The following is a 19,843-nucleotide window of genomic DNA, read 5'->3' on the forward strand; positions in this document are numbered from 1 at the left end:
AATTATTATTCATTCTGGGCATCCCTGGTGAGGTTGGCATTTGTTGCCCATCCCTAGTTGCCTTGATACAACTCAGAGGAGAGTTAAGTCAACCACTCAGGTGTGGGACTGGAATCACATATAGGCCCAGACCGGGTAAGGACGGCAGGTTTCCTTCCCTAAAGGACAATAGTGAACCAGATGGGTTTTTATGACAATCCAGCAGCTTCATGGTCACTTTTACTGAGACCAGCTTTTAATTTCCAAGATTTAAACCCAAAACTGAATTCAAATTCAGAGTTTGGCTGCTCAGTTTCTTGTGGCAGAGATTATAACTCCCAACGAATTTGCCAAAATCTAATAACTAAAGTGCAGTACAAACAGGGGCATCATTAGATCTCTGTAACCCATGTGATTAGAATATTGTGTACAGTTCTGGTCGCCCGATTACAAAATGGATACAGAAGCACTGGAGAAAGTGCAAAAAAGATCACGAATGTACAGAATTGACAGGCAGGAAAAGACCAGCTGGTCCATCAAGCCTGCCCCACACCATGATGTCTGGAGCATCATTGACAAAATGCTTCTTCCCTCCCCCTCCCCCCACCCCTCCCCTCGCAGCCTTGTAAACTTCTGGGATTTACAAGGCATATACCAGAACTGAGAGCTTACAACTATCAGGAAAGACTGAACAGGCTGAGGCTCTTTTCTCTAGAAAATAGAAGGCTGAGAGGTGACCTGATAGAAGTCTCTAAAAATTATGAAGGGGTTCAATAGGGTAGACGTAGAGAAGATGTTTCCACTTATGGAGGAGTCCAAAACTAGAGGCCATAAATGTAAGATAGTCATTAATAAATCCAATAGGGAATTCAGGAGAAACTTCTTTACCCAGAGAGTGGTTAGAATGTGGAACTTGCTACCACAAGGAGTAGTTGAGGTGAATAGTATAGATGCATTTAAGGGGAAGCTAGATAAACACATGAGGGAGAAAGAAATAGAAGGGTACGCTGATAGGGTGAGATGAAGTAGGGAGGGAGGAGGCTCCAGCATAAATGTCGACAAGGGCCGAATGGCCTGTTTCTGTGCTGTACATTCTATGTAATTCTATGTAATTACACAGCGAGCAGATCTGGTAGAAGGACACCGATGCACCGTGGGACACGCTGACGTCCAACGTAGCACGAGCGCTTTGGGACGTCCTGTGGTCGTGAAAGGCGCCATAGAAGTTCAAGTTCTTTCTTCTTGAATGGCCAGAACAGAGTCGTTCTGCACACTCTCAAACCAGGTGACAGAACTGCGAGACATATCGACTCCCCAGGCCGCCATTCCTCACCTTGACGACCACAGAATGTATCAAAGCGAAAGGACCCGATTGATTGAAGATCAATGTATTTCACACTCACCGTATGTACATTTCTTCTCGATCGATCTCTTTGTAGAAATTCTGCAATGGGGAAGAAAAAACAAAAATGAGACCTTTTAAGAAGTAAAACAAGTCATTAGGGCTAGCCCTTCACAATGACCGAACAAATCAAACTCTGCTTTAGATCATGTGAGATTTTGGGATCGGTCCATTATTTTAGGGATCACAGCCCATGATTCGGCCTACTTTTCCGTAAAGACCAAAAGCCTTGACTAGGCTTGAGCACAAAATCCAGGCTGACATTCCCAGTGCAGTACTGAGGGAGTGCTGCACTGTCGTAGGTGCCGACTTTCGGATGAGACGTTAAACCAAGGCCCCGTCTGCCCTCTCATGTGAATGTAAAAGATCCCAAGGCACTATTTTGAAGGTGAGCAGGGGAGATCTCCCCAGTGTCCCGGCCAATTTTTATCCCTCAACCAACATCACTAAAACAGATTATCTGGTCATGATCACATTGCTCTTTGTGGGAGCTTGCTGTGCGTAAACTGGCTGCCGTGTTTCCAACATTACATTCAAAAAGTACTTCATTGACTGTAAAGCGCTTTGGAACGTCCTGAGGTCATGAAAGTTCTTTCTTTCATTCTCCAATGGTATAATTTTAAAGGGAGTACATGAAAAGAGAGACCTGGGGGTGCACGTACACAAATCTTTGAATCAAAAGGAAAATACTGAGGATGCTGGAAATCTGAAATATAAACAGAAAATGCTGGAAAAGCTCAGGAAGTGAGGCAGCATCTGTGGAGAAAGAAACAGAGTTAGCGTTTCAGGTCAAAGACCTTTCATTAGAACACAAATCTTTGAAGGTGGCAGGACAAGTTGAGAAGGCTGTTAAAAAAGCAAATGGGATCCTGGGCTTTATTAATAGAGGCATAGAGTACAAAGCAAGGAAGTTATGCTAAACCTTTATAAAACACTGATTAGGCCGCAGCTGGAGTATTGTGTTCATTTCTGGGCACCACACTTTAGGAAGGATGTCAAGACCTTAGAGAGAGTGCAGAAGAGATTTACTAGAATGGTACCAGGGTTGAGGGACTTGTGGAGAGACTGGAGAAGCCGGGATTGTTCTCAATAGAGCAGAGAAGGTTAAGAGGAGATTTGGTAGAGGCATTCAAAATCATGAACGGTTTTGATAAGGAGAAACTATTTCCAGTGGCAGAAGGGTCGGTAACCAGAGGACACAGATTTAAGGTGATCGGCAAAAGAGCCAGAGGCGACATGAGGAAATTTTTTTTTTAACGCAGCGAGTTGTTATGATCTGGAATGCACTGCCTGAAAGGATGGTGGAAGCAGATTCAATAATAACTTTCGAAAGGGAATTGGATAAATACTTGAAGGGAAAAAATTTACAGGGCTATGGGGAAAGAGCAGGGGAGTGGGACTAATTGAATAGCTCATACAAAGAGTAGGCACAGGCACGATGGGCTGAATGGCCACCTCCTGTGCTGTACCTACCATGACACTATGAACTGAGAAAAATTGTGCTATAATCGCAACCTGGCTCCCTCCAAGGATTCAGCAAATTTATCCAGCGAGTAGCTGAGTCATGGCCATCAGGAAGATCGCAGACCGGAACTGCAGGCTGTGCTAAGCTGGCTGATCTCAGCAAACATGCTGCAGTTAGACTCAGTGCCTCTGGATTAGGGCGAGGGCAAAATCAAGCCAGGGTTCCTGCTTCTGATTGCTATCCAGCAAGGGCACGCGTCTGCGCATGCGTGCGAAATATAGGGTAAGGGCAGGGTCGGGCCGGGCTGTGATGCCTCCCACAGTCGGATAGCTTCGCCGTCATGGTTCACGCAAGAATGGATTTTTGTGAGGCACCGACAGATGCTGGTGGAACCGTGTGTCCCTTTAAGGAGTCAATGTCTTCAGGGGGAAAAAATTGACAAGAAACTTCAAAAAAAAAAGTCACTGGGCAACTTATCAAACTCTGTGTTTGAGTAATACTTCTTGCGACCTTAACCCGGGGCTACTTTCTGAAATATTTCTGCCATCATTTTTTTAAATTTCAGTGTTATTACTCATTCTCCAGTCAATACCAGCTCTTTGGCTAAAAATCCTCTGCGAAAACAAAAAAAAAAACATATTTATTTACTTTTCTTCTCTCCCCTCACAGTTTGACAACTCCTGGGGGTTAGGGGGGCACTGCTGGAGGGGGATATAAGAACCAAATGAAATCCTGAATAGAAGCTCTCCACGTGACTGTAGACGTTATCATACGGTGAAAACACGGGCGCTCAAGATGGCGCTCAACGCAGCAGAGACGCTGAGTTCACACATTCAAGGAGGGGGAGTTTTAACGGGCAGCCGGACTCGGTTGGGCGATCGCCAAAAAACGCACTCCCTGACCTCGGCAGCGTGAGGCCAGGGCGATTTTATCTCGCGGGCCTCAACCGCAATGCCGCCAATCAGCTTCCTGGCGGGTGTGGGCGGGAGTTAAGTCGCAGGGAGGGAGATTTCAGGAGGGAACGGGAGTGGGACCCGGGGCAGGGGAGGCCTAAATTTACTTGATGTGGAGATGCCGGTGATGGACTGGGGTTGACAATTGTAAACAATTTTACAACACCAAGTTATAGTCCAGCAATTTTATTTTAAATTCACAAGCTTTCGGAGGCTTCCTCCTTCCTCAGCTAAATTTACTTGGAGGATCCAGCGGGTGATTTTAACCGTCCACCTGCTTGGTAGTTAAAAAGGGGCTGAGCACTTTTGGGGGGTATAAATTCGCCCTGGGCTCGGTAGCGCGAAATGGGCGAGAGTGAATCGGCGGCTCGTTCTTTGCGCTCCGTCCGATTTTCTTTTCCACTGAGGAATCCGGGCGGAGAGCTAAACGAGTTCGCTCTCGCCCGTTTCTCTCGACCCAGCCCAGGGCGAATTTATTCAACCCCTTTTGCATTTAATGACTTAAAGCGGCCGCCACCAAAAAGGTATTTTGTTTTTAAGTTTGATGCTCGCCCAAATAACGTTAACGAGGCCCCAGGATCCAATTTCAGGCCGGCCTCGGGCCTGCCGGTTGGGTCTCAAGCTCCATGCCTGGCACCCAATTTCAGGCCTAAAAACGGGCCTGCAGGAATTCCCACCCCAATGATTCAATCCAGGAAACAAATTTACCAAAAGACCGCTCGTGGGACAGCATCTCCCACTCCCACCCCCCTCCATCATTTCCCCCTCCCCCCACCATTCCAACCCAATACTAACATGGTCTAAATCGAGAAAAAGTAGGCTTTAGGCCCTTCAAACTTTGTGTATTTAATTAGCATATTCCTATCTATAAGCTTTGAAGACATGAGTGCTTGGCCTTTTTAAATCGTTGCATTGGTCTCAAAGGTCCCATCTTTGTTTGGTACTAATGATTCATTGAATAAAAAGTCTGTAGTGGGCACACAGGACTGAAGGGATCAGAACTGCTAAAGGCTTTAAACTCTCCTTTGATCCTGCGGTTTTCAGAAACTCACTGGTTCATTTCTCCTTCGAAATATAAAGCACGCTCGTAAGCCATGGCTCACTGCCTATCTTCTGGCTAAGAGCTGCAGCAATCTTATCAAAAATTCAATGCATTGCTGAGTTTGAAGGACTCTGAGGAGCACATTGAAGAGCCAGCAAAAACCATATTTAATAAATAAAGAAACCCATTTTCACAGCTTTCGACACACAGCAATTAAAAAAAAGTGGCTTCTAATTATTTGGATTTCAATGTAGGCAAGTGTGAGCTCATCCACTTTGGACCTAAAAAGGATCAGAGTAATTTCTAAATGGTGCAAAGCTTGAAACAGTGGAGGTCCAAGGAGACTTAGGGGTTCATGTACATAGATCATTAAAATGTCATGGACAGGCACAGAAAATAATCAAAAAGGCTAATGGAGTGCTGGCCTTTATATCTAGAGGACTAGAAATCAAGTTATGCTACAGCTATACAAAGCCCTGGTTAGACCACACCTGGAGTACTGTGTTCATTTCTGGGCACCGCACCTTAGGAAGGATATATTGGCCTTGGAGAGAGCGCAACGTAGATTTTCTAGAATGATACCTGGATTCCAAGGGTTAAATTACGAGGAGAGATTACACAAACTAAGGTTGTATTCCCTGGAATTTAGAAGATTAAGGGGTGATTTGATCAAAGTTTTCAAGATATTAAGCGGAACTGATAGGGTAGATAGAGAGAAACTATTTCCGCTGGTTGGGGAGTCTAGGACTCGGGGGCACAGTCTAAAAATTAGAGCCAGGACTTTCAGGAGTGAAGCTAGGAAACACTTCTACACGCAAAGGGTGGTAGAAGTTTGGAACTCTCTTCCACAGATACTGATTCTCACTGGGTACAGTTCCACAGGCATTGACTCTCACTGGGGTACAGTTCCACAGGCATTGACTCTCACTGGGGTACAGTTCCACAGACACTGACACTCACTGGGGTACAGTTCCACAGACACCGACGCTCACTGGGGTACAGTTCCACAGACACTGACTCTCACTGGGGTACAGTTCCACAGACACTGACGCTCACTGGGGTACAGTTCCACAGACACTGACACTCACTGGGGTACAGTTCCACAGTCACCGACGCTCACTGGGGTACAGTTCCACAGACACTGACTCTCACTGGGGTACAGTTCCACAGGCACTGACTCTCACTGGGGTACAGTTCCACAGGCACTGACTCTCACTGGGGTACAGTTCCACAGGCACTGACTCTCACTGGGGTACAGTTCCACAGGCACTGACTCTCACTGGGGTACAGTTCCACAGGCACTGACTCTCACTGGGGTACAGTTCCACAGGCACTGACTCTCACTGGGGTACAGTTCCACAGACACTGACGCTCACTGGGGTACAGTTCCACAGGCACTGATGCTCACTGGGGTACAGTTCCACAGGCACTGACTCTCACTGGGGTACAGTTCCACAGACACTGACTCTCACTGGGGTACAGTTCCACAGACACTGACGCTCACTGGGGTACAGTTCCACAGGCACTGACTCTCACTGGGGTACAGTTCCACAGACACTGACACTCACTGGGGTACAGTTCCACAGACACTGACTCTCACTGGGGTACAGTTCCACAGACACTGACTCTCACTGGGGTACAGTTCCACAGACACTGACGCTCACTGGGGTACAGTTCCACAGACACTGACGCTCACTGGGGTACAGTTCCACAGACACTGACTCTCACTGGGGTACAGTTCCACAGGCACTGACTCTCACTGGGGTACAGTTCCACAGACACTGACGCTCACTGGGGTATAGTTCCACAGACACTGACTCTCACTGGGGTACAGTTCCACAGGCACTGACTCTCACTGGGGTACAGTTCCACAGACACTGACTCTCACTGGGGTACAGTTCCACAGACACTGACGCTCACTGGGGTACAGTTCCACAGACACTGACGCTCACTGGGGTACAGTTCCACAGACACTGACTCTCACTGGGGTACAGTTCCACAGACACTGACGCTCACTGAGGTACAATTCCACAGACACCGACTCTTTTCCGCAAATGGCAGTTGACGCTAGCTCAATTGTTAATTTTAAATCTGAGATTGATAGATTTTTGTTAACCAAAGGTATTAAGGGATATGGGGCTAATGTGGGTATATGGAATTAGGTCACAGATCAGCCATGAACTCATTGAATGGCAGAACAGGCTCGAGAGGCTAAATGGCCTACTCCTGTTCCTATGTTCCTATGAAGAGGTTTGTTTTAGGTGTCCACCTTGGCTGAGTGGGTAGCACTCTCGCCACTGAGTCAAACGGTTGTGGGTTTAAGTCCCACTCCAGGGATTTGATATAAATCTCATATAATCGAGGCTGACACTCCAGCGCATTACTGAAGGAGTGCTGCACTGACGGAGGTGCCATCTTTCCGATGAGACATCAAACCGAAGCCCTGTCTGCCCTGTCAGATGGATGAAACAGATCCCATGGCACCATTGTCTCATAGGCAAACATGGCAGCCAATTTGCGCACAGCAAGGTCTCACAAACAGCAATGAGATAAATGACCACCTAATCTGTTTTTGGTGATGTTGGTCTTATACTTTTAATTATGTATTTTTATTTGCTATGGAAAAGCCCCTTCCTAACAGCTTGTAGCACTCAGTTCTGGGTCAGTAGCTTGTGGATTTGAATCCCTCATTTGGAATTGAGCGTAATGTCTGGGCTGACACTCAGTGGAGTACAGAGGGAGTGCTGTAATGTCCGAAGTGCTGTCTTTCAGATGAGATGTTAAACCAAGCCCTCTCAGGGGATGTAAACTATCCCAGGGCACTATTTTGAAAAAGAGCAAGGGAGTTCTCCCGACGTCCTGGCCAATATTTATCTTGTTGTGCACAAATTGGCTGCCACATTTCTTACATTGCAACAGTGACTACACTTGAAAAGTGCATCATTGGCTGTAAAATGCTTTGGGACGTCCTGAGGTTGTGAAAGGTGCTTTTGAAATGCAAATCTTTCTTATTTTTTTCTTATTGTTTGACTTCCAGTGATGTCACAGTGGACCATCAAAGATTTGAAGGACACACCATCACCATCATCATTAGGTCATCAAACTCCAACATTCACTGAACATCTATATTGGACAACACATCACCGTGAAACCCTATCATTATCTTAAAGACCTCTACCTGGTTAACCATCAGCCTTCTCTGTTCGAGAGAAAAGAGCCCCAGCCTGTTCAGCCTTTGCCTGATAAGTATATCCTCTCAGTTCTGGCGTCATCCTTGTGAATCTTTTTTGCGCCTTCTCCTTATATCCATTTTATAATATGGAGATCAGAGCTGTGCACAGTACTCCAAGTGTGGTCTAACCAAGGTTCTATACAAGTTTAACATAACTTCACTACTTTTCAATTCGATCCCTCTAGAAATGAACTCTAGTGCTTGGTTTGCCTTTTTTATGTCCTTATTAACCTGCGTCGCGACTTTTAGTGAATCACTGAGAGAAAAAAAAAACAAGATCTCTATCGAAGAGCATGAAGGACAATCAAGAGGTGGAGATTGAACCAGCATATGGCCAGATGTAGTCACCGAGTGCAAGCGCTTTGAAGGATCCCCAATTATCCGGCTTTTAATGAGGTGCTCATTAATTTTGTCGATTCGGTCCCAGATTTATCACAGATCCGGTAGTGCGTTTTACAACTGTCATCAACTTGGTGCCAAACGTGAACCTCGGTTGAGTGGTCTCAATGGGCTTTCTTGAGCTGTTGAATAAACAATTAACTGGGACCTGATACGAAGTCTTGCAGACTGGCATAGTTTGGGAAGGTTATCTGTGAGCACCATTTTGTTTCTGAACAAACTACTTTTATGTTCTTTCTAATGTAATAAGAATTGATTAAGAAAGACTTGCAATTATATAGCGCCTTTCACCACCTCAGGACATCCCAAAGCACTTTACAGCCAATGAAGTGCTTTTGAAGTGCAGTCACTGTTGCAATGTAGGAATAAATGACCAGATCATCAGTTTTTTTTAAGGTGTTGGTTGAGGGATGAATATGAGCCAGGACATCGGGGAGAACTCCCCTGCGCTTTTTCGAAATTGTGCCCTGGGATCTTTTAGATCCACCTATGAGGGCAGAGGGGGCCTCGGTTAGTATTACTCGCCGATGAGTCAAAAAACCAAGGCTTGAAGCTGGCTCGCAACTTGAGCGTGTAATCTAGACTGCACTGAGGGAGTGCAGCATTGTCAGGAGTGCTGACTTTAGTTTTTAGAAGTTTCTGTTCAGGTCGACGTAAAGGTTCCCGTGCCAGTATTTGTGGATAAACAGAGCATTCCTTCAGTGTCCGAGCCAACATTTCCCTCTTAAGCAACATGGTAAAAAAAAGACTAACTGCTAATCATTCTCATTTGCTGTTTTTGGGACCTTGCTGTGCACAATTTGGCTGTTGCGTCCACCCTCATATCAGTCATTGCACTTCAAAATCAACTTGTCGGTTATAGGAACATAGGAACATGAGTAGGCCATTCAGCCCCTTGTGCCTGCTCCGCCATTTGATAAGATCATGGCTGATCTGTGATCTAACTCCATATACCTGCCTTTGGCCCATATCCCTTAATACCTTTGGTTGCCAAAAAGCTATCTATCTCAGATTTAAATTTAGCAATTGAGCTAGTATCAATTGCCGTCTGCGGAAGAGAGTTCCAAACTTCTACAACCCGTTGTGTGTATAAATGTTTTCTAATCTCGCTCCTGAAAGGTCTGGCTCTAATTTTTAGACTGTGCCCCCTACTCCGAAAATCCCCAACCAGTGGAAATAGTTTCTCTCTGACCACCCTATCCGTTCCCCTTAATATCTTATAAACTTCGATCAGATCACCCCTTAACCTTCGAAACGCTAGAGAATACAACCCCAATTTGTGTAATCTCTCCTCGTTACTTAACCCTTGAAGTCCGGGTATCATTCTAGTAAACTTACGCTGCACTCCCTCCAAGGCCAATATGTCCTTCCGAAGGTGCGGTGCCCAGAACTGCTCACAGTACTCCAGGTGCGGTCTAACCAGGGTTTTGTATAGCTGCAACATAACTTCTGCCCCCTTGTACTCTAGTCCTCTAGATATAAAGGCCAGCATTCCATTAGCCTTCTTGATTATTTTCTGCACCTGTTCATGACACTTCAATGATCTATGTACCTGTACCCCTAGGTCCCTTTGGACATCCACTGTTTTTAACTTTTTACCATTTAGAAAGTATCCTGTTCTATCCTTTTTTGATCCAAAGTGGATGACCTCACATTTGTCTACATTGAATTCCATTTGCCACAGTTTTGCCCATTCACCTAATCTATCAATATTGCTTTATAATTTTATGTTTTCATCTACACTGCTTACAATGAATCGATTTAAGATGAGGTAAGGTGCAATGTAAATACACACAGGAATTCCACACATCGGCAATCACCACGGTGGCACCAGAGATATTTTAAACCACTTAATTGGTTTGTCACTGTTCTTTCATTTCTACAAACTGGGTTCAAATCTAGCCCAGACTTGACAGGATGAAAGCCTCCTCTCCCTCTACCTGCTGTAAGGATCCTAATTGAAATGAGCTCCTGGCATTCTCAACCCAGTTCTTCAATGTTGTGCATTTGAACCAAAAACCTGCCTACAATTGAGCACAAATTAGTACGAAGTTGGCAGCCACACTCAGTTGATTGTTTAAATCAGGTCGCTAATCAGGAGATAATTGAAAGCTTTCATTTACTTGGAATCAACAGTCAGCCTGAATGAAGAGTCTCGAATACAGGATCCCTGATGGCTTTATGGGTAAACACACCACTGACGATAATATGGAGAACAACTACTCGGATTTACATAGCGCCTTTAACGCAGTAAAACATCCTGAGGAGCTTCACAGGAGCGTAATCAGACAAAATTTGACACCGAGCCAAAGAAAGAGATATTAGGAGAGGCGACCAAAAGCTTGGTCAAAGAGGTAGGTTTTAAGGAGCATCTTAAAGGAGGAGAGAGAGGTAGAGGGGCGGAGAGGTTTAGCGAGGGAATTCCAGAGCTTAGGGCCTAGGCAGCTGAAGGCATGGCCGCGAGTGGTGGGGTGAAGGAAGTGGGGGATGGACAAGAGGCCAGGATTGGGAGGAACGCAGAGTTCTCGGAGGGTTGTAGAGCTGGAGGAGGTTACAGAGATAGGGAAGGGTGTAGGGCTGGAGGAGGTTACAGAGATAGGGAGGGGCGAGGCTGTGGAGGGATCTGAACATGGGATGAGAATTTTAAAATCGAGGCATTCGGGAAGCCACTTGGATGATCAAAGTGTGAAATGGGAATGTGTCAAAAGGAATGGTCTTCTGAGATTCAAATTAAAGGACATTGTTGAGTCAGAGCTGAGGAGGTCTCACTCTATATCTGGTCTTTCTTATATCTGATCTGGAAACAACGTGAGGATAAATTTCCTCAGGGCTTCCGAGGTTCAGTGGAGACCCTGTTTAGGCGGGTAATCGGGGGGTGGGGGGGGGGTTGTTACTGCCAAAATTTCCACTGGAGGTGTGGCGATGGAGCAGGAGAATCTGTGGGGAAATTCACCCACTCCCTTCCCTCCCATAATGTACAAACCCCTCCCACCCCCCACCCCCAAGTCACGCTCCATCCTGACTTTGGACCTCTATCACCAATCCTTCGTTGTCGTTGGGTCAAAATTCTGGACCTCCCTACCTAACACTGACGCAGGAGGAGAATCAACACAAGGAATGGAACAGTTCAAGGAGACGGCCCACCACCACCTTCTCAGGGTGTTGGTCTGCATTGGGCTTTGGTTCTGTTTATATTTTGGGTGGTGATGAGCCTGATTTTGTGTTTCCAACATTTTCACTAAGTTTCTGCAGGTTTTTTTTATTTCTCTTTTTTTCGATCTTTCCCGTGTTTCTCCGGTCCCCTCACTTAGTTTTTTTTTTAGACGACGCTATTTTTCTTTTAATGCCACTTCACAGCCATTCTGGGTATGGGTACGATACAGTAGTGGTAATGTTACTGAACCAAGGGCCTGAACTAATAATCCAGAGAACGTGAGTTCAAATCCCACCATGGCAGTTTGAGAATTTGAATTTAGTTTAAAAAATCTGGAAATTTCAAGCTGGTATCAGTAAAAGTGATCATAAAGCTGTCTGATTGTCATAAATGCTAACCCCCTGGCCGGCCTCCCATTTCCCACTCTCTATAAAGTTGACCTCATCCAAAACTCAGTTTTGGGCACTGAACCTCAGGTAAGATATATTGACCTTGGAAGGGGTACAAAGTAGATTCGCCAGAATAATTACACAGAGTTGCATTGAGTCTACAGCACAGAAACAGGCCATTCGGCCCAACTTGTTTATTCCGGCGTTTATGCACCATACGAGCCTCCTTCCGTCCTTCTTCATCGAACCCTATCAGCATATGCTTTTATTCCTTTCTCCCTCATGTGTTTATCTAGCTCCCCCTTAAATGCATCGACTCCTTGTGGTAGTGAGTTCCACATTCTAACCACTCTCTTTGGGTAAAGAAGTTTCTCCCAAATGCCCTATTGGATTTATTAGTGATTATCTTACATTGATGACCTCTAGTTTTGGACTCCCCCACAAGTAGAAACATTTTCTCTACATCTACCTATCAAACCCTTTCATTATCTTAAAGACCTCTATCAGGTCACCCCTCAGCCTTCTCTGTTCTAGAAAAAAGTGCCCCAACTGTTCATTGTTTCCTGATAAATATATCCTCCCAGTTCTGGTATCATCCTTGTGACTCTTTTTTGCACCTTCTCCAATACCTCTATATCCTTTTTATAGTCTGGAGTCCAGATTTGTGCACAATACTCCAAGTGTGGTCTAACCAAGGTTCTATACGAGATTAATATAACTTCTCTGCTTTTCAATTCTATCCCTCTAGAAATGAACCTCAGTGCTTTGTTTGCCTTTTTTATGGCCTTATTAACCTGCATCGCTACTTTTCGTGATTTTTAAAAAATTCGTTCATGGGATGTGGGCGTCGCTGGCGAGGCCGGCATTTATGGCCCATCCCTAATTGCCCTTGAGAAGGTGGTGGTGGATTTGTGTATCTGCACCCCCAGATCCCTCTGCTTCTCTACCCCATTCAGGCTCTTATTATCCAAGCAGTATGTGGCTTCCTTATTTTTCCTACCAAAATGCCCGTATCCTAATTCGCGCCGAGTCCCGTTCTCCCATCACCCCTGTGCTCCTGACTTACATTCGCTCCCGGTCCGGCAACGCCTTGATTTTAAAATTCTCATCCTTGTTTTCAAATCTCTCCATGGTCTTGCTCCTTCCTATCTCTGAAACTTCCTCCAGCCCTACAACCCTCCAAGATCTCTGAGTTCCTCCAATTCTTGCCTCTTGCGCATCCCCGATTTTAATCGCCCCACCATTGGCGGCCGTGTCTTCAGCTGCCTCGGCCCGAAGCTTTGGAACACCCTCCCTAAACCTCTCTGCCTCTCTCCCTCTCTCTTCTCCTTAAAGGTGCTCCATAAAACCTACCTCTTTGTCCAAACTTTTGGTCACCCGCTATCTCCTTATGTGTCCTGGTGTCAAATTTTGTTTGATAATGCTCTTGTGAAGTGCCTGGAGTCATTTTACTACGTTAAAGATGGTGTATAAATGCAAGTTGTTGTTGTTGTAAAACCTGCCGTCCTTATCTGGTCTGGGCCTATATGTGACTTCAGTCCCACTGTAGTGGTTCAACATGAACCACCTTCTCAGGGCAACTAAGGAAGTGCAATAAATTGGCAGCGATGCCCATATCATGAAAATTAATTTTTTTTAAATGGCCTCCGTGCATCATCGACAGGTTTTCATCTCTTTTGAGCCTTTCCCAAAAGAAAAAACTGTTTTGGCGTGAACCCAACCTCTTCACCATCATCTGAGCCTCCCCACTTTTTATTTAGTTCAGTTCCACAAAGAGAAGAACTCTTCCCTTTCATCACAACTGGGCCCTTCGTCACAATCATGTGCTCGAAATGTTAGCCTGCCCTTTTTATCTTCACAGATACCGACTGGCCCGCTGTGTATTTCCAGAACTCTCTGTTCTTATGACAGAGTCCATTTGCTCTCTCTTTGTACCGTCTGATCCAGGAGCGTTTAATGTTGACAGTGGATCCGTAAATGATAACCTTTTCTTCATTTCCCATCAGTGGCACCTCTCAACTTAATGAGCATGAACTTCAGCTCAATATTTAAAATAAATCATTTCTAATTGTTATCAGAAAAGGCAAGCAGAACAAATATGTTAATGAGCAATAAATGCCAGAGGGATTCATCCTGAACTGTGTATTAATGAACTGCAAAAATAAATGATGCTGCAGGCACCATGCTGGATCAGAGAAACCTGCAGCAAACTAAATTGTTTACCATTCCAATATAAATAAAGGATATGGAAGTTTATGCATGATAAGTTTCTCAAATGGTACTGAATATTTGAATAGAGCTCCCATGTCAGAGGTCTTGCTGTTAAAATAAAAAGCATATGGGGTTCTACATTTTACAAATAAGGCATCAAGCATGTTAAGTATGGGAAACTATAGCTACGAGGAGAGACTTGAGATATTGGGGCTGTTTACTATTTGGAGTATCGCTCAGTTTTGGGCACCGAACCTCAGGAAAGATACATTGGCCTTGGAAGGGGTACAAAGTAGATTCACCAGAATAATTACACAGAGCTGCATTGAGTCTACAGCACAGAAACAGGCCATTCGGCCCAACTTGTTTATTCCGGCGTATATGCTTCACACGAGCATCCTTCATCTCACCCTATCAGCATATGCTTTTATTCCTTTCTCCCTCATGTGTTTATCTAGCTCCCCCTTAAATGCATCCATGCTATTTGCCTCAACTACTCCTTGTGGTAGTGAGTTCCACATTCTAACCACTCTCTGTGGGTAAAGAAGTTTCTCCCGAATTCCCTATTGGATTTATTAGTGACTATCTTATATTGATGACCTCTAGTTTTGGACTCCCCCACAAGTGGAAACATTTTCTCTACATCTACCCTATCAAACCCTTTCATTATCTTAAAGACCTCTATCAGGTCACCCCTCAGTCTTCCTTTATCTAGAGGAAAGAGCCCCATCTGTTCAATCCTTCCTGATAAATATATCCTTCCAGTTCTGGTATCGTCCTTGTGAATCTTTTTTGCATCTTCTCCAATACCTCTATATCCTTTTTATAATATGGAGACCAGAACTGTGCACAGTACTCCAAGCGTGGTCTAACCAAGGTTCTATTCAAGATTAATATAACTTCTCTGCTTTTCAAGAAATGAACCTCAGTGCTTTGTTCGCTTTTTTTATGGCCTTATTAACCTGTGTCGCTACTTTTCGTGATTTGTGTATCTGCACCCCCGGATGCCTCTGCTTTTCTGCCCCATTCAGGCTCTTATTATCCAAGCATTATGTGGCCTCCTTATTCTTCCTACCAAAATGCACCTTCTCACACTTACCTATATTGAAATTCATTTGTAATTTACATCCCCTTTCTGCAAGTTTATTAATGTCCTCCTGTATTTTGTCTCATTCTTCCTTTGTATTAACTACATCCCCCAATTTGGATACCGGGGCTAAGGGGATAATTTGCATAAATTTAGTTTGTATTCCCCTGAGCTTAGAAAAATGAGGGGTGATCTAATCAAGGTCCTTAAAGTGATGAAGGGATTGGGTAGATAGAGAGAAACTATTTCCTCCGGTGGGGGAATCCAGAACAAGAAGGCACAATCTTAAAATTAGAGCTAAGCCGTTCACGGGTGGCAAAACAGGTGGATCGCATTCGCCGAAGTCAATGAGACTGAATATGGAGCGATCCTGCCTTTGTTGTGTCCCTGCCCATTAACTATTTCAGCCACCCTCCACCCTTGCCCCACTTCCATCCTCATGGTCTCTGAGTGAGAATGTGACTTTCTGCCAAATATGGGGCTCACGTCCAACTGGAAATGGGTTGACTGATGAAACTCGTTTCAGAACAGGATAAATTTTGTGAACAACAGGACTGCGGGTCAGAGACATATCGGCCAGATTTTTGGGAAGAGAGAAAACCTTAAGAGTCATTTAAGAATCAATTTGAATGCTGTAGGCTTTCCCCCACCCCCGACATCAATAGTAGAGAAAATGCTGGAATCTATTATTATGGATGTAGTAACGGGGCACTGAGAAAATCATAATATGATTTGGCAGAGTCAACATGATTTTGTGAAAAGGAAATCGTGTTTGACAAATCTATTAGAGTTTTGTGAGGATGTAATTGGGAAGGTAGATAAGGGGGAACCGGTGGATGTAGTATATTTGGATTGTCAAAAGGGATTCGATAAGGTGCCACACAAAAGGTTGTTACATAAGATAAGGGTTCATGGGGTTGGGGGTAATATATTAGCATGGATAGAGGAATGGTTAATGGACAGAAAACAGAGAGTAGGGAATAAACGGGTCATTTTCCGGTTTGCAGGCTGTAAGCAGTGGGGTACCGCAAGCATCAGTGTTTGGGCCTCAGCTATTTACAATCTATATTAATGGCTTAGATGAAGGGACCAAGTGTAATGTGTCCAAGTTTGCTGAGGATACAAAGCTAGGAGGGAAAGTAAGTTGTGAGGAGGATACAAAGAGTCTGCAAAGGGATATAGACAGGTTAAGTGAGTGGGCAAGAAGGTGGCAGATGGAGTATAATGTGGGGAAATATGAAATTATCCACTTTGGTAGGAAGAATAGAAAAGCAGAATATTTTTTAAAAGATAAGAGACTAAGAAATGTTAGTGTTCAGAGGGATTTGGGTGTCCTTGTACACAAACCACAAAAAGTTAACTTGCAGGTACATAGAAACATAGAAAATAGGAGCAGGAGTAGGCCATTCGGCCCTTCGAGCCTGCTCCGCCATTCAATATGATCATGGCTGATCCTCTATCTCAATACCATATTCCCGTTCTCTCCCTGCACCCCTTGATGCCTTTTGTGTCTAGAAATCTATCTATCTCCTTCTTAAATATATTCAGTGACTTGGCCTCCACAGCCTTCTGGGGTAGAGAATTCCACAGGTTCATCACACTCTGAGTGAAGAAATTTCTCCTCATCTCAGTCCTAAATGTCCTACCCCATATCCTGAGACTGTGATCCCTCGTTCTGGACCCCCCAGCCAGGGGAAACATCCTCCCTGCATCCAGTCTGTCTAGCCCTGTCAGAATTTTATATGTTTCAATGAGATTCCTTCTCATTCTTCTAAACTCGAGTGAATACAAGCCGAGTCGACCCAACCTCTCCTCATACGACAGACCTGCCATCCCAGGAATCAGTCTGGTGAACCTTCGCTGCACTCCTTCTATGGCAAGTATATCCTTTCTTAGGTAAGGATGTTTCTATGGAAGGATAGAATCATTGAATCATAGAAGTTTACAACATGGAAACAGGCCCTTCGGCCCAACATGTCCATGTCGCCCAGTTTATACCACTAAGCTAGTCCCAATTGCCTGCACTTGGCCCATATCCCCCTATACCCATCTTACCCATGTAACTGTCCAAATGCTTTTTAAAAGACAAAATTGTACCCGCCTCTACTACTGCCTCTGGCAGCTCGTTCCAGACACTCAGCACCCTTTGAGTGAAAAAATTGCCCCTCTGGACCCTTTTGTATCTCTCCCCTCTCACCTTAAATCTATGTCCCTTCGTTATAGACTCTCCTACCTTTGGGAAAAGATTTTGACTATCTACCTTATCTATGCCCCTCATTATATCTGCCTTAGAGGTGGTGCAACGAAGGTTTACTAGATTGATTCCTGGGATGAGAGGGTTATCCTATGGGGAGAGATTGTGTAGAACAGGCCTAAATCCTTGGCGTTTAGCAGAATGAGAGGTGATCTCATTGAATCGTATAAAATTCTTAGAGGGCTTGACAGGGTAGATGTTGAGAGGCTGTTTCCCCTGGCTGGAAAGCCTAGAACCAGGGGTCATAGTCTCAGGATAAGGGGTCGGCCATTTAGGACCGAGATGAGGAAAAATATCTTCACTCAGAGGGTTGTGAATCTTTGGAATTTTCTACCCCAGAGGGCTGTGGATACTCAGTAGTTGAGTATATTCAAGACTGAGATCAATAGATTTTTGGACACCAAGGGCTCATTTTTCCTGGGAAATTGCGGGTGCGTTTGGTGCGGGGGTTGCGAAAATGGCAGAAATGCAGAGCGGGTTTGGAGCCCGGCTCCAACCCGCCGACTTCCGAGTTTCCCACAGACGCACCTGTGTGGACGCGGGAGTCCTGAATCCGGAAGGCCCGCCAGCTTGATAGTTAAAGAACCAAATGTACCTCATTGAATTACTTAAGGCTCTTTACTTGTGACATATTAGGTAGTTGGAACGATTTTTAACTTACCTGGGCGGCTTTCCCACGGCTTCTGATTCAGGCCTGGTCAAACCAGGGCCGGATCAGGCAAAAAGAAACAAAATAAATTAAATAAAAAACCATTGCACGAAGTTAAAACACAAGATCAACCTACATTTCCTCCCTGTTCCGATGTGCGATGTCTCCCTCTCCGATGTCCCCCTCTCTCCCCTCTCCCCCTCTTCCCCCCGCAATGTCCCCACAATCTCCTCCTCTTCCCCCCCCCATGAACCCCTGATCTTCCCCTCTCCCCCCATGTCCCCACGATCTTCCCCTCTTCTCCCCCTGATGTCCCTCTGATCTTGCCCTCTCCGCCCCGATCTTCCACTCTCCCCCCCAATCTTCCACTCTCCCCCCCCGATCTTTCAATCTCCCCCCGCCCCGATCTTACATTCTCCCCCCCGATCTTCCCCTCTCCCCCCCGATCTTCCCCTCTCCCCCCTGATATTTCACTCTCCCCCCCACCCCGATCATCCACTCTCCCCCCCCGATCTTTCACTCTCCCCCCACCCTGATCATCCCCTCTCCCCCCCGATCTTCCACTCTCCCCCCCCCGATCTTTCACTCTCCCCCCGCCCCGATCTTACATTCTCCCCCCGATCTTCCCCTCTCCCCCCCGATCTTTCACTCTCCCCCCCACCCCGATCATCCACTCTCCCCCCGATCTTTCACTCTCCCCCCACCCCGATCATCCACTCTCCCCCCTGATCTTCCCCTCTCCCCACCCCGATCTTCCCCTCTCCTCCCCCACCCCGATCATTCACTCTCCCCCCGATCTTCCCCTCCCCCCCCCCCGATCATCCACTCTCCCCCCTGATCTACCCCTCTCCCCCACCCGATCATCCACTCTCCCCCCGATCTTCCCCTCTCCCCCCCCCCGATCATCCACTCTCCCCCCGATCTTCCCCTCTCCCCCCCCCCGATCATCCACTCTCCCCCCTGATCTTTCCCTCTGCCCCCCCAATCCTCGCTTCTCCCCCCGATCTTCCCCCCTCCCCCCTGATCTTCCCCTCTGCCCCCCCCCGATCTTCCCCTCTCCCCCCTGATCTTCCCCTCTGCCCCCCCCGATATTCCCCTCTCCCCCCCTGATCTTCCTCTGTCCCCACCCCCTCCCCCCGATCTTCCCCTCTCCCCCCCCCGATCATCCACTCTCCCCCCTGATCTTCCCCTCTCCCCCCCCCGCCGATCTTTCCCTCTGCCCCCCCAATCCTCCCTTCTCCCCCCGATCTTTCACTCTCCCCCCGCCCCGATCTTACATTCTCCCCCCCGATCTTCCCCTCTCCCCCCCGATCTTTCACTCTCCCCCCCACTCTGATCATCCCCTCTCCCCCCCGATCTTCCCCTCTCCCCCCCCCCCGATCTTCCCCTCTCCCCCCGCCGATCATCCACTCTCCCCCCTGATCTTCCCCTCTCCCCCCCCCGATCATCCACTCTCCCCCCGATCTTCCCCTCTCCCCCCCCGATCATCCACTCTCCACCCCGATCTTCCCCTCTCCCCCCCCCGATCATCCACTCTCCCCCCTGATCTTCCCCTCTCCCACCCCGATCATCCACTCTCCCTCCTGATCTTCCCCTCTCCCCCCCACCCCGATCTTCCCCTCTCCCC

General features: G+C 46.3%; 1 protein-coding gene across 2 annotated transcripts in view; it reads right to left on the minus strand.

Moving 5' to 3' along the window:
* The window catches only part of LOC137316523 (dedicator of cytokinesis protein 2-like), a 1,021,473-nt gene that overhangs the window by 122,386 nt on the left and 879,244 nt on the right, over nt 1-19,843 (minus strand). For both annotated transcript variants that reach the window (XM_067980505.1, XM_067980471.1), the window contains exon 36: nt 1,383-1,423. In XM_067980505.1, the coding sequence (XP_067836606.1) occupies nt 1,383-1,423 (41 nt within the window). The remainder of the gene's footprint in view (nt 1-1,382; nt 1,424-19,843) is intronic.

Source organism: Heptranchias perlo, chromosome 1 (assembly GCF_035084215.1).
Source record: "Heptranchias perlo isolate sHepPer1 chromosome 1, sHepPer1.hap1, whole genome shotgun sequence".
Lineage (NCBI taxonomy): Eukaryota > Metazoa > Chordata > Chondrichthyes > Hexanchiformes > Hexanchidae > Heptranchias > Heptranchias perlo.